Below are 14,554 nucleotides of genomic sequence, written 5' to 3'. Positions count from 1 at the left end.
TAAACTTCTTGCCAGTCTTATGATTCTCCTCATCTTTTTTCTGAATTTCACTTGTATTTTGTTGTTTCTCGTTAATTTTGGATGTGTTAAATCTTCTTGTTTTATTATCGATGTGCTGCTTGACTTGTGGTTACCAATGAGTGATGTCATCTCTACCCCAGTTTTGGTGCCACGTGCTCCTCTGCATAGAAACTTAAACAGAGCTTGGGGTCTTAGTGGTAGGACTTCTGATTTAAGGTGTAAGGTAAATATTTCGAACTTGGGTTTTAATTAATACTTTGGTGGTGTCGTTTGATTTGAGGTAGGATCTCAGGCTTTTGACACCCACTTGTTTTCCTGATATTGCTTCAGTCTCATCTCTTGGTTCTAATCCAGTCCTAATGTCCTGACGCATCCTTTTGCCAGTGCAGCCCTAACCGTTTGTCGACATTTTGTAACCACTGACATGAGCTGTGAAAGCTGCAGTTTAGCGTTCATTTAAGGGAGAAGTCTTTTATAATGAAGTTGTGACAGAAGGGATTCAGGATTTTTCCGACTGGGGCTGATTTTCATCTCATGGCATGCATTGCCTTCAGAGAAGCCGAGGTTCGTTGAGAAGCTCGGACAAGTAGAGCAGACACTCCAATGTGTTCTGTAAGACGAGTTACGTCACAAGCCTTGCTGATGTCTAAACGGAGAGACTGAGGGGTTCACCATACCTTATTAAGAAGAAGTGCAGGACCTAAAGTGAGAAGGCCTGGAAATGCCTTGCTTAGATCAATGAAGAAGGTGGGCCGCTGGTTCGAGTCAGTGCTGAACTGCCCAAAGCGCACCTAAACGTCATACAGAGGATCTGACTAAGCCACCAGGGTGCAATTTGCTGTGTCAGTGAAGGTGGGATTGCCTTCTTTCTATAATTTGTTCTCCTGAGTGTTCTCGATGATTAGTTAAGTGATATGATTTTGTAGGATGCTGATTTCATTTCTGATGTCACTTTTCTGTTTAACTTTCATTTTCAGAGTCATGCGCTGTATCAGCGTGTGCTCCTCACCTCTCTCTCTCTCTCTCTCTTATCTGATGTTGTTTTGTTGTTATGGGCGCCGCCATTTTTTGTGCAGTCGTTATGGCAGCGCTATGGTAATCTGGTCAGAGGCTCGTGATGTCATTTGCGCTGTACACTTCCTCCTTATTCGAGTTTGATGGACCTTCCATGTGACATTTAGTGCTTTACTTTTCATCTCTGTGGTAACACTGCTTTTAGATTGCTCTGACTTCTTGGTGAACGATTGGCGTGTTTTCTCTTTTCTGTTTCTGTTTCCATGATTTCTGATATTCTTTAACAGCATGCATCACCTGGACCTTGGCAATAACAGAGGACATTTTTCTTTGCCATTGTGTGCCTGTGACTCAACAAGCCTTTAAATACTTTTTCTAGGTTTGTGTCAGGCAATGGGCAGCAAGTGTAGGGCAAAGAGTAGGATGTGTTCAGAGGACAGGCTAGAAGTTCAAATACCAGACAAGAATAAAGAAAACTGGGACACCAAGCCAGAAATGCAGCTCTTCAACGTGGACCATAGAAGCCAAACTGCCTAACGTAACTGGGACTGGACAACCCTGCCGACTCCTAACTCTTTTAGTGTGACGTTTGTTTGTCCGACTTTATCAATGCAACACCAGGACACTGTGATATGTGACAAGGTGGCTCACACCATCCTGTCATCCACATGTCACATGACTGGCAGCAGGTATAGTGATGGCAAACAACATTACTGCGGCCATGTAAAGAGGTCACTAAATGGCATCGGACATCACGCTGTGTAATACATAATGCCATCACGATGTAGTCACTGCCAAAATAATAAAGAGTGCTGAAATTCTAATTTTAAAAATGTGATGAAAACAAATTTAGAAATGCGTAATGTGAAGAACAGGCCAGAAATTCTGAATAAAGGAGTGACAAGGGACTCAGCCTAGTTTAAGAAGAGAGGCTTGAGTTTTGGAAAGGTTCAGATATCACCTCAGGTTTACGGAGTTGGATGGGGGGCTTTAATTACCAGTAGGGATGAAGCTCTGAAGTGAAACGTTCACACCAACATGATGATGAGGATACAGCAAAGGGGCAAGAGATCTGCATTTGTGAAATCAAACTGAAGATGATCATCAGGAGTGCCCTGTTTTGGGCTCAGATGAGTTTACGCTCAAGTGACTGATAGTGGGAGACCACACGAGACATCTCAGGAGCTTCATTATCATCAGAGTTGGGGATCCTCATTTGTTCAAAGCTAAATTATCCAGATATTTATGAGAATGAAAAAGAAACACGTCAAGAAACTTCAAGGCAGCCACTGGGTAGTACAGGAAAGGTCACACTGTGAGCCTGAATGACCCATCAGTCCAGACGCTCTGCAATGGTCTCCTGAATGAAACATTGAGAGACGAAAAATTGGAGTGCAGCAAAGGGTCTGACGTGCCTGACAACCGTGAAAACCCCTGAAGCAGACTGCAAATCAAGGGAGCATCAAATCAAGAAAGCAGCAAGGAAGGCTGGCGCAGGTGAAGGAGACCCACTGAGTGTGTCTGCGGTAAACCAACAGTCCACAGGCCCAATTTAAAACACCACCATAACAATCACACACAACCTTCAAATCAAAGAGACGAGTTTAGCCTGGCAGGTCAAATAACCGAAGGAGGTGACCCTTCAGCCAGATCTGCTCATCCTGATTCTACTTACTCGGCCTGTTGCAGAGGTTTCCTTGACAGCACGTGATGTTCGAGAATGAGTAGACCCGTAAGGCGGAGCTCAAGTAACTTGGATTTTCACAGATGCTCCTTGAGGCACATCCCATGTATCTGAGTGGTCCGGGACCTTAAAAAACCCACAAACATTACATGAATAATCCACCGTCATCAGAAATGAAAGTTAAGCGTCCATCAGTGACTTCCAGTTGTCTGTTAATACAAAACATTTGTGCCCAAAGAAATATATGACAGACAGGAGCACCAACTGCTTCATCCAGCCGCTGAGTGCATTCGCTTTCATGGAAGGACACAACGGAGGCTTTTAATTGACTGATCCCGTTGTGACCTTCACATATCCTGCCACCCTTTTAGTTTGCTGTCTGGTGAATGAGCGAGAACAGAAAAAAGCAAAATGGTAGACGAGTCAGCCATCACTCCCACTTGCCTGAGCTGAAGCAGTGGTCTTGCCCACCAGTACAACTCACGGTGTTCTGGCAGGTGCCATCTGTCCCCACGCAGCACACCAGCCCATTAAAGTTGTTCGATATGTTCACTGCAAGAAGAACAAGAAACAAGTGAATGAGTTTATTAGTTTGTGGCGGCCGTGGGTCAGGCGGCGTTCAGACATACAGAGACTCTGTCTGGGTTTTGTATTTTTGTAAGTTTTCCCCACTCCTTTGTTTGCTCAGTGTATTGTCTGCTACTTTGTCAAAGTCTCCTTCCCTGCGATCACTTAATTGGAGCCTTCAGGTGTGCCCTCCAGAAGATACTGTACCTCACTTCACCGGAGGGCCAAAGTGCCTCAATGAAGCTTCAGCTGGAGAAAGGGGGTTTGCCTCCCATGGCTCCCCCGTAGTCTTCCTCCCAAGTTTAGTATCTGTCTCATCAGACCAATTTGACTCTTCAATTCCACCCGGGGGAGTAAATGCTAACATTAATTTTATTTTAATTTTTTTTTTCATTTTTATTACTATTTAATTTAATATTGTTTCTTTGTATCAGTATACTGCTGCTGGATTATGTGAATTTCCCTTGGGATTAATAAAGTATCTATCTATCTATCTATCTATCTATCTATCTATCTATCTATCTCTATCTATCTATCTATCTATCTATAGCTATCTATCTATCTATCTATCTATCTATCTATCTATCTATCTATCTATCTATCTATCTATCTATCTATCTATCTATCTATCATATAGCGCCTTTCACTCTATCTATCTATCTATCTATCTATCTATCTATCTATCTATCTATCTATCTATTTATCTATCTATAAGTCTGCTGGGAGAACATTGTGTTCTCCTTTCACTGATATAACGTTATGGGGGCCATTCCTCTCAGCACCATCTACCACAAAGCAGACCTTGATCAAGGTGGTCCGCAGGATCCTTGGGAGGCAGCCTTCTGCCTCTGCCTGAATACTTTAAGTCAGGGGTGTCCAAATCCAGTCCTGGAGGGTCGCAGTGGCTGGAGGAATTCATTCTAGCCATTTTCTTAATTAGTGACCCGTTTTTGCTGCTAATTAACTTCTTTTGACCGACCCCTTGGTTATTTATTTCTACGTATTTCCGTAATTAGCAGCCAAACAATAATGAGACACATAACAAGCCGCCACAAGACCAGCTCACCACAGTATCTGAAAATAAAGAGAGGTGAAGGCCTCAGTAAGACGGATCTGCTCAGGTCACCAACACATTTTGATTGTGCGCTTATGAAAAATAGAAAGTCAAACCATTTTGTAAATGTCTGCTGTGGCAGAATGAGAGCAGCAATATGTGTTGGAATTAAATAATGGCTTTAATTAACAGCAAGAATTAGTTTTTCATTAAGAAAACGGTAGGAGCCTGAAGCCCCAGTTTAGCTGGTCATCTGCTGCCTCGTTTCACATCTCATTTCTTTTTGGCTGCCATTAAATGAAGAAAAGAAATCAATTCAGAGGAGTGAATTCTTAAAAACAGGGCTATGAAAATGAAGGGAAAAGAAGTTGATTAGCAGTGAAAGCTGGTCTCTGATTAAGAATAGGGTTAGAATGAAATCCTGCAACCTTCCTGGCCCATCAGGTCTGGAGTTGGACATCCCTGCTTTAAACGCCAGTCACGTCAAGGTCCAAGCACTAGGATGGCATTGGGTTCTGACCTTTATCTGCGTTGCAGAAATCCGAGTTGCAGCACTTTGAGATTTGTGTCACACTCCCTTGCCCGTAATTAATGGAGGCACTCGTGTTACAGGTGTACGGAGTTGGCACTGAGCAGGACCTCTGAAGTGTGAAACTGTTATAATAGTCTGGAGAGAGAAAAAGAGATGGAGTTAAGTGATCAGCAAAATAAGAAATGAAGCAGCATCTTCACCAATCAGTCCTCCAAGTGGCCATTCAACTTGGCAGCTGACAAAGCCAAAAGCTGTCTGATTTCGACCCTCACAGAACATTCTTGACTCTCTGAACTTACTTATTACATGGGAGACAAATCCTGTCCAAGTAACATGGAGTGCAAGGCAAGCAGTAACCTGGGATGGGGTGCCAGTGCAGAGGGTACGCTTACTCCTGGCCAGACTGTGACAGACACACAAGGAAAGTGGACCACCTGGGTCACATTTAAATTGACAAACATGTCCTCCACAGGTGTGTGTGTGTGTGTGTGTGTGTCATCTAATTACCTGCAAGGGGGCCATGAGAGCAGAACGTCTTGGATTATCATTACAGTACATACAAAAAAAAAATGACTGGAGACTGCAAGCTCCTAATTTCATACATCATAACGGAAATGAAAAGAGCAAACGTTACAAAGCAGAAGTAACTTACATTGAGTGGAGATAAAAACAGACGACACACAAGAATCTGGAGCACTGCAGACGGTGGAACTGCCTGGGCACTCATATGACGAGTCAGAAGAGTAGCAGCTGCTGCAGATAAATGTGTTATCTGGAAGAAAGACATGAAGCACCAGGAATTATGGCAGCACTGCATGAAATCAATCAAATATTTGGAAAGATCACAAAGAAGGTAACTAAGAGGTTAAGTGGGCAAAGTATGGTGAACTTCTGATTGCAAGCGGACAAGAACCTCATTATCTGACCAACATGACCTGACCTCGAATGCGAAGCCTTATATTGTTAGCATGCTGATCAGTTGATGATCAATGCCTCTTATCGTGACTCTAAGTTATTAGTGTGAATTTTTCTCTTACTCAACTTTCTTCCCACATTTTTTAGGGGGCACATGCTGTATAAAGCTCTCTCTATAAATACAGAGCGTTACGCTGAACTTCAAAATGATTGGATGACAAACTACAAAAACACAGGAAAGTGGGACGTGGCATTGTGAGGTGAGGACCTTCGCTTTGGATTAAAACGGACGCTCCAGTGCAGTAAGATATCGTCACACACGTGCACACGGGAGGCGGTTCGTTAGCTCAGACGGTGTTATTCTCAGTCGGACTGTGGGTTGGCACTGTCATCTGATCCTCTCTCCTTTTGTCCTTCTGCAGACCAGCCAAAGACCTTGCCTGTCAATGTCATCACCACCAGTCTGTTGACAGATCTCCGGTACCCAGAATCCATCTTCCTGCCACATCAGTTCCTGTTCCGGCCTCTCTGACTCCACCTCTTCCTCTCTTCAGCAGTATTTATAGACCAGCCTACAACCTGTTAGTTTGGCTTTGAAGTCCTCATCTGTAAATACATGTTTTCTTTATTCCTGCGGATTTTTCTGTTAAGATGGCGGCCGTCCCCAAACCTTTTTCCGTCTGCTGCCTATTTTTTATTACAGTATACATTAAATGTGACACATTGGCTTAGTATCAGACGTCACCTTTGCTTGTGTTGTTGGTGAAATTTAGTTTTTATCTTCTGTATGTTGAACTTCCTATTCCAGCTTTCAGAAACACACATGATCAGGACATCAGAGGCTTGGTAGGGTTTTGCTTTCTGTTTTTTCTGTTTTTCTCTGTGGATTCCTGTGATCCAAAACTCATCCTGGAGGTTTTTGAGGCTCCTGAATATGAATCTGACATTTAGTTTTGAAATTCCTGTCACTTTAAGAGGTATAACGTTTTTGGACTGTTTCATCTGCCATTTTGTATTTTCATGACGGTCACCATTTTGGATTCCTGTCGTTAGCACCTCTACATGCGTTGCTAGGGGCGTGTCCTTGGAGGCCGTGACCTTCAGGTGATGATAAAAGGTCACTTCCTTAGCCAAGCTGCAGATTCGAAACCCCTTTTCAAATGACTCGATCAAAAAGAACTTCTGTTGTTACATTTTCTGTTATATGATCTTGAATTTTTGACCATAGTTTTTGTCTCTCACTGTGACTTTTCAATCTCCCATTTTTGGCCCTTTTCTGTTTACTAGCCAATCTCCTAGTCCACTCTCAATCTCTGTGCCGTTCATACGATGGCCATTTTAATCGTACTATGGCTCACATCTTTTGTCATTTTACTCTGTCTGTCTTTTCTCATTTTACTCTGTCTGTCATTGTCCCTTGTCCTAGTTTTTATTTTGGGTTTTATTTCTGTCCTTCCAGGCGTCACAGTCAGTAGGACTGCCATCATCGGTGGGCTATTGAAGACATTGCTGCCTGCCTGGCCACTTTGCTGTGGCATCGGCTGGATGGAAAGTCAGCTCTGTGGCTGCTCCTCTCTCCTCGAGGTCTGCTGTTTCTCACTTTGGTCTTTTTGGGTCTTTGACTCTCAGATTTGTCTTCGGGTTATCGAGTTTTGGCTTTTCAGACGTTTTCAGCATTTCTGGGTACTCACAATTTTTATTTCTTAATTTGGTCTGTTTTAGATTTCAGGAGTTTATTCCATTTTGTTTCGTAATGTTTTTATTTAGTGTTATAAATCTTTGAACATTTTCTTCTGGATTTTGAACGCTTTAATTAAACAAATGAATATAATAATGTAGACAAGGTGTTTTGGTGGTTTTGATCTTTCATTTCCGAATAAGCTTTATAATTCTTACAAATTTGCCACAGCTTACTTGGTTTGTTGCAGAAGTTCCCTTGGCAGCAGCTGACGGGCAGACCAACGTTGTAGTTCAAAATGGCACTTGCGTTTGCGGGATTGTCACAGACCCATCTTGAAGAACATCCCATGGACTGAGTCCAACCTGTAACTGGACAAGTTTCAGAAAAGCAGTTAGTCCTTTAAATTCCTCCCAAGCACAAATTCATACAAATTCTTTAATGGACAAGGAGCTGCGGCCCAAGCCTAACCCTAATTCTTTTACAAACCTCATGTGTTGAAACGTGACATTCACTTGTACAGAGACTCGCTGAATCAGCACACGGTTAGCTGTAAGAGACGGCTTTGGCATCCGTTAACTAAGGGCACCCGGCTGAGCACCAGGACCAACCCTACTTGACGTCTCTCACTGGGTTTCTCTCTTTTCCTCATCTTTTGGACTTGGAAAAGGCGTTCAACCTTGTCCCTCGGGGAATCCAGTGGGGGTGCTTCAGGAGTATGGGGTACCGGACCCTCTGATAAGGTGTCAGATCTTGGTCTGCATTGTCGGCAGTAAGTTATGCCGAGTTTAAAACCTCAAGTTTTTGGTGATAGTTGGACTCCACTAAGGCTGCCCTTTGTCATCGATTCTGTTCATAACTTTTATGGACAGAATTTCTAGGCGCAGCCAGGGTGTTGAGGGGGCTCAGGATTGGGTCGCTGCTTTTTGCAGATGATGTTGTCCTGTTTGCTTCATCAGGCCGTGATCTTCAGCTCTCACTGGATCGGTTTGCAGCACCTCTAAATCCGAGAGCATGGTCCTCAGCCGTCAAAGGGTGGAGTGCCCTCTCGAGATCCTGCCCCAAGTGGAGGAGTTCAAGTATCTCGGGGTCTTGTTCACGAGTGAGGGAAGAATGGATCGTGAGATCGACAGGCGGATCGGTGCGGCGTCCACAGTGATGCGGGCTCTGCATCGGTCTGTCGTGGTGAAAAAGGAGCTGAGCCGTAAGGCAAGGCTCTCAATTTACACGTCGATCTACGTTCCTACCCTCACCTCTGGTCATGAGCTATGGGTAGTGACCGAAAGAACGAGATCGCGAGTACAAGCGGCTGAAATGAATTTCCTCCTCAGGGTGTCTGGGCTTTCACTTAAAGATAAGTTGAGGAGCTCAGAGTAGAGCCGCTGCTCCTCCGCATCGAGACGAGTCAGATGAGGTGGCTCGGGCATCTGATCAGGATGCCTCCTGGACGCCTCCCTGGTGAGGTCCAACTGGGAGGAGGCCCCGGGGAAGACCCAGGACACGCTGGAGGGACTATGTCTCTTGGCTGGCTTGGGAACACCTTGGGATTCCCCTGGAAGAGCTGGAAGAAGTGGCCGGGGAGAGGGAAGTCTGGGCCTCACTGCTTAAGCTGTTGCCCCCGCGACCCGACCTCGGATAAGCGGAAGAGGATGGATAGATGTATGGATGGATGGATGGATGGATGGATGGATGGTTTGCTACACATTCTGTACACAATCAAATACTTTCTCATGTTCCCTGCTGGGTTAGTCTGCTATTAGCTTCTCCAAATATCACCATCTGTCAATCTCAGTCTCTCATTTTAACAATTACAGACAAAGCAAGTGCCAAGGTAAAAAAGTTATCTAATAATAATTAATGAAATAAATCAACTGCTCTGTGGCAAATCCCAGATACCTGATGTGATGCAGTGATCTTCATCATCCACGCAGTTCAGAAGAGTCTGACAGAAGCCACCAGTTCCACCGCAGCACACAAGTCCATTGGGAATGTTGGACACGTTAACTAAGATTTAAAAAACAAGCGTTACAGAAACTCGGATTATTGGTGACACAGACCCTCTTGTCCACTTTATCAGGCTTGTCTCAGATATGTCAGCAACTGGTTGGCGGGTGAACAGAGCCGCCATCGGCCACCGTGAGGCACACTTGAGGCATATTGTGGGGTCATGTGGTAGGTGGACATGTGAACTTTGAGCTCATCCCAAACTAAAAGGCACAGCAGAGCTTGTCAGTCATTTTGAGAGCTGGTGGCCTCAGAGCTGTACGATCCTTTTAAACGTCACAATTCACGTGTGGTCTTTAAGGTTTAACTGAAACAAAATGATTTCAATGTAAGTAGGACTTAAAATAAAAACTCAGAGGTCAGACACTGAAGGCTTTGCAGCTCACACAGATGCTGTGCTGGGAGTCTGCAGTTCCGCTGCCATCGGCAGAGCCAACACCAATGGCGTGAACGTCACGTGTTAGTCGAGAAAGTCATTTGCGCTTCAGACGTGTGCGTCCACTTCAGACTCACCAGTGTTGTTGTTGCACAAATCAGAGACGCAGCACTTTGACATCCACGTGCTACTGAAAGAGCCAAAGTTCACAGCCACGCTGATGTCGCAGCTCGAGGGGGCAGCACAGTACCGTTGGAAGTTACTCGTCGAATAATAATCTGCATTAAAAAAAGAGGAGATATAGCATGAAATGTAGCATTCACATCAACATGCAATACACTTTTGTGTTATCATTTTGGGCCCTTAAAGCGTTTAAAAGGCCTGAATTTAAAAAGTACGACCAAAGGCCTCAATTAGGCCGGGCTCTGAAACTCAGAAGCAGGTGTGAGGCCTTCACCCTCCAAAAGGCCAAAGCCTATAAAATCCTAAACGCAGAGATTACAAAAGCTTTCATTCTGAAGAAGCAAAAGTGAAAGTCCAAGTAAAAAGCTTTAAATTAAAAAATCAAAACCTATAGAAATCTGAGATGAACAAAGTTCTAGAGTTGAAAATCACAAGCAAAACCAAATAACAAAGCGCTCAATGCTTCAGTGTCTGCCGTTTCCGTATCTGTGAGTTGTTTTCAGGAACGTAACCTCAGCAGATCACAAGAATTGACTGCGATTCTAAAAAGAGGTACAGATTAGCAAAAGGTCGAGAGGACAACAGAGATAAAAAATAAAACACCAAGGTTATTATAGTTAAGGAAAACTAAAATCACAAGTGAAACTATTATTAAAAAAACATTTTCATAAACTGAAATAAAATAAGTAACAAAACCAAAATGAAAAACGAAAACTAAACAAAACTATTAAAGTAGCTGGAAAGACGAACTGAGATAAAATAATAATTCACTAAAATAATTGGAGTTTTCGTTTTGAATGAATATTCTTACTGTTTTCTTAGTTCTTAACACTTTATAACTTTTAACTCTAAAACGGAAAGTCATCCACCACCATTGAGCTGACATTTCAAACCCAACACCCAAACCGTGATGTCTGATCTGAAAGGGAAGATGAGTTTAGGAAAGCGTCAAGAGACAGAAAGCGTGCTGTACTCACAGTTAAAAGAAGTGGACTGAGCCACGGAAGCACACATGGAATCTTGGGAAGAGCAGACTTGGCTGGTGCCGTTGCAGGAGCCCCACGAATAAGGCGAAGAGCATTGATTGCACTGTAAGGCTGTACCTTAAGAAAGAACGAGACGTGAACAATTACCGCTGGTACTTGAGGGCCTGGACTGAGTCGGGGGGCACTGTGGTTACCCCACTGCCTCACAGCAGCGCTGAGGTGGGTTCAACTCTGGGGCAGCCGCCACGCAGGACTTTTAACACTCACATTGAAAAGCAGCTCTGCCAGGACTGCGCTTAGATGAATGCAGGAGGCTCGTAGGCAGCTTCATTTCCACAGACACAAATGACCACATGACATCCACTAACCTTTCTTTAATGTTTCTCGTAATGTCCATTTTCAGTTTTCAAAAGAAGCAAGCTAGATTTGATGTGCATGAAGAGATGGCTGCCATCGCTAGTTTTCAGGTATGGTGCAGTGAAGTGTAAGACTTTGCCATTTTCAATCGTTTTGTGCTTTCATGTGCACACGTTACTGAAAGTAAACTGTCACTGGTACATTGCTAAGTCTGCGGCTGTCGTTTAGTCGAGTGGTAAGTCCGGCGGACTGTAATTACCAGCATCCTAAGTGTGTATGCCAGCCACACCAGCACTGGGAACACAGCCGCCATCATCAGTCATCAGTTACACAGCCATCTAACTCCATAACTGACTGTTTCATCAAAAACCGTGTAACGTAGTAGGGTGGGTGGAGTCTTGGGTAGGATTCCGGCATTAGATTGGCTAACAGAGTAAGTGAAAGTGAGTCTGATGGTGTTGCTATTGCCATCAACCTCGGCTGAATGGTACCAGCAGTGTGTGAGTGGGTAGGCAGTGAATGAGGCAGCTGGAGAAGGAGACCCAGAAGATTGTGGTGGCTGAAGAAGAAGATGGTGGTGTCAGCTGCAGAAGGACCAACTACCACCGGCTTTGTCTCGAGTTCCAATGCCAATCCTCCAACTCTCACCCCAGGTCATTACAATAAGGACGAGATTCTCCTGATTCAAACCTTTGCTTTTTTTCTCTGTTGTGATTTAAAGTAAAGTAATAATGCTTCACTGATGTTTTATTAATAAATCTGAGATTTTATTCTGCAAAATCTATATAAATAAAAATGTAAATGTTCGTTTGTTCAAAATCTTAAATCTCCGAAAGTTCTTCACCGATTGCTTTGAAATTTTGACACAACATTGCATTTGAATACGCGCGTGTTTTTATATACCTACTATTATATAGATGTCACACCTGTGACAGGTAAAAACTTGCTTTTTTGAAAAACAGCGCCATCTGTTGGACGTAAAAGCAACACACGCTATACTAAATAATGCCTCGCAGAAGATCAAACTTAGGTCATCGTACTTGCGAGTAATTGCAAATCAAACTGAGAAAGAATGGGCATCAGCGAACGAGCGAAACAGACAAAGAATGGCTCAAATATGTGCCGAGGAAGCAGCAGAGCGACGGGCAGCCAGACTTGAGGATGCACGGTTTCGAGCACAGCAACCGCGTTCTGCAGCTTCAGATCTGCTTCGTTCTCAACAGAATGAACGCGACAAGCTGAGAGTGGCTGAAAGACGTCAACGAGAAACAGCAGATCAGCGTCAAACACGACTCACATGATTACAATCGCCTTGCATTCCGGTACAACCCAGCTGATGATTCTAGTTTGAGCGGCATGTTCTCATCGGCACTATGACTGAAGTGTGTCCTTATTGCAAGGCTCTGAAATTTAATGGAGAAACGAAAGGAATGTGTTGCGGCCCCGGAAAAATTAAACTGCCTCAACTTGGAGAACCGTCAGAGCCATTAAATACTTTGTTTGCGAATCAAAGCATTTCCTATCTAACATCAGGAAATACAACTCATGTTTCCAAATGACATCGTTCAGCAAAAATCGCAACAGCTCAATTCATGCCAACTTTCAAAGTGAAAGGACAAATTTATCATAAAGCCGGCGCCTGCGTCCGTTCCCAGATGGTCAACATAAATTCCTACAAATGTACTTCATCGGTGATGGCAATGATGAATTGAACGCACGCCGGAATTTCTACCAGCATAAAAGTTCCATCTTTTCCCAACTGCAAGAGCTTCTTCACGAAAAAAACAATTTGGTGTGTTTGTTCAAAACAGCAACCGACATGATGCCATCCGATACACACAAGATTGTTATTCATGCTGGCAAAACGCCTGCTGGAGAACATGTGCGAAGATTCAATGCTCCAACTATAGACGAAGTGGCAATTGTTATAGTTGGAGATCAATTCCAACCTAGAGATATTGTTCTTCATCGGAGAAACGATCAATTGAAAAAGTTGCAGAAACTCATCGATGCTACGATGCCCTGCAATATCCAATCATTTTTGGGATGTTGCCGATGGATATCACTTCCACGCTAAGAAGATAAATCCAGTCAGTGGCGAAGAAACAAATATGAAATGCAGCACAATGAACTATTATTCATACCGATTAATGATTCGAGAGAATGAAGACAATCACATGTTGAAATGCCATCAATTGTTCCACCAATACATTGTAGATATGTATGTAAAAATCGAAACAGAACGTTTGATATTCATCCGTTTGAATCAGGCCAAGCTTCGCTCTGAAGAATACGTTCATTTGCGAGATAAAGTTGTAAATGACAGTAATACAACTAACGTTGGAAGACTAACGATTTTGCCATCTTCATATACAGGCAGTCCACGTCATATGCATGAGTACGCTCAAGATGCAATATGCGTATGTTCGTCAGACCTATTCATTACATTCACATGCAATCCAGCTTGGGACGATATACAACAGCTCTTACTTCCTTTGGCAATCGCCGGTGGATAGGCATGACATCACAGCACGCGTTTTCAGACAGAAGCTGAAATTGCTGATGGATTTCATGGTAAAACATGAAGTGTTTGGGTCTGTGCGCTGCTGGATGTACTCATCCTTAGTGCTGGTGGCCCCGATACAAGAACACTAGTTGGTCATCTGCCACTTTCCCATTCTCAGGTACAGTGGACCGTCAACTGAATATAAAGAAGCTGCCCGTTCTCATCGAGACGAGTCATTTATAAAACAGAATTTAAGCGGACATTTCTAAAGCGCTTTGGATTCACGTCATTTTCTCTGTTTCCTCCACTCTGGTGTGTTTTTCATGATGGCCTGTCCCAGTCCCTTTTACTAACAGTTACTCAGACACTGCTGTAATTATTTTAGATATATTGAGTGCTCAGAGGGGCTTTGACGCTCACTTCTGTCGCTGATTTTCCCTTTTTTTATATATCACTGAAAGATGCTGAGAAATTAGTTCACGCGTTTGTTTTCAGTCGACTAGATTACTGTAACGCACTCCTCTCAGGACTACCCAAAAGATATAAATCGTTTGCAACTAGTGCAGAATGGAGCTGCTAGAATCCTAACTAGGAAAAGAAAATCAGAACACATTTCTCCAGTTTTGATGTCGCTACACTGGTTACCTGTGTCATTCAGAATTGACTTTAAAATTCTG

General features: G+C 43.5%; 1 protein-coding gene across 1 annotated transcript in view; it reads right to left on the bottom strand.

The window, feature by feature from the left end:
- Window positions 1-14,554, bottom strand: part of LOC120517732 — a 154,726-nt gene that overhangs the window by 17,908 nt on the left and 122,264 nt on the right. Inside the window, exons 72-79 of the mRNA XM_039740230.1 lie at window positions 11,006-11,131; window positions 9,983-10,123; window positions 9,362-9,469; window positions 7,702-7,836; window positions 5,525-5,644; window positions 4,861-5,007; window positions 3,164-3,271; window positions 2,711-2,845 (exon numbers count right to left, since the gene is read on the bottom strand). Coding sequence (XP_039596164.1) covers window positions 2,711-2,845; window positions 3,164-3,271; window positions 4,861-5,007; window positions 5,525-5,644; window positions 7,702-7,836; window positions 9,362-9,469; window positions 9,983-10,123; window positions 11,006-11,131 — 1,020 coding nt within the window. The remainder of the gene's footprint in view (window positions 1-2,710; window positions 2,846-3,163; window positions 3,272-4,860; window positions 5,008-5,524; window positions 5,645-7,701; window positions 7,837-9,361; window positions 9,470-9,982; window positions 10,124-11,005; window positions 11,132-14,554) is intronic.

This window comes from Polypterus senegalus, chromosome 1, assembly GCF_016835505.1.
Source record: "Polypterus senegalus isolate Bchr_013 chromosome 1, ASM1683550v1, whole genome shotgun sequence".
Classification (NCBI taxonomy): Eukaryota; Metazoa; Chordata; class Cladistia; order Polypteriformes; family Polypteridae; genus Polypterus; species Polypterus senegalus.
Note: the sequence above shows the minus strand (reverse complement) of the source record. Positions and strands in the feature narration are given on the sequence as shown.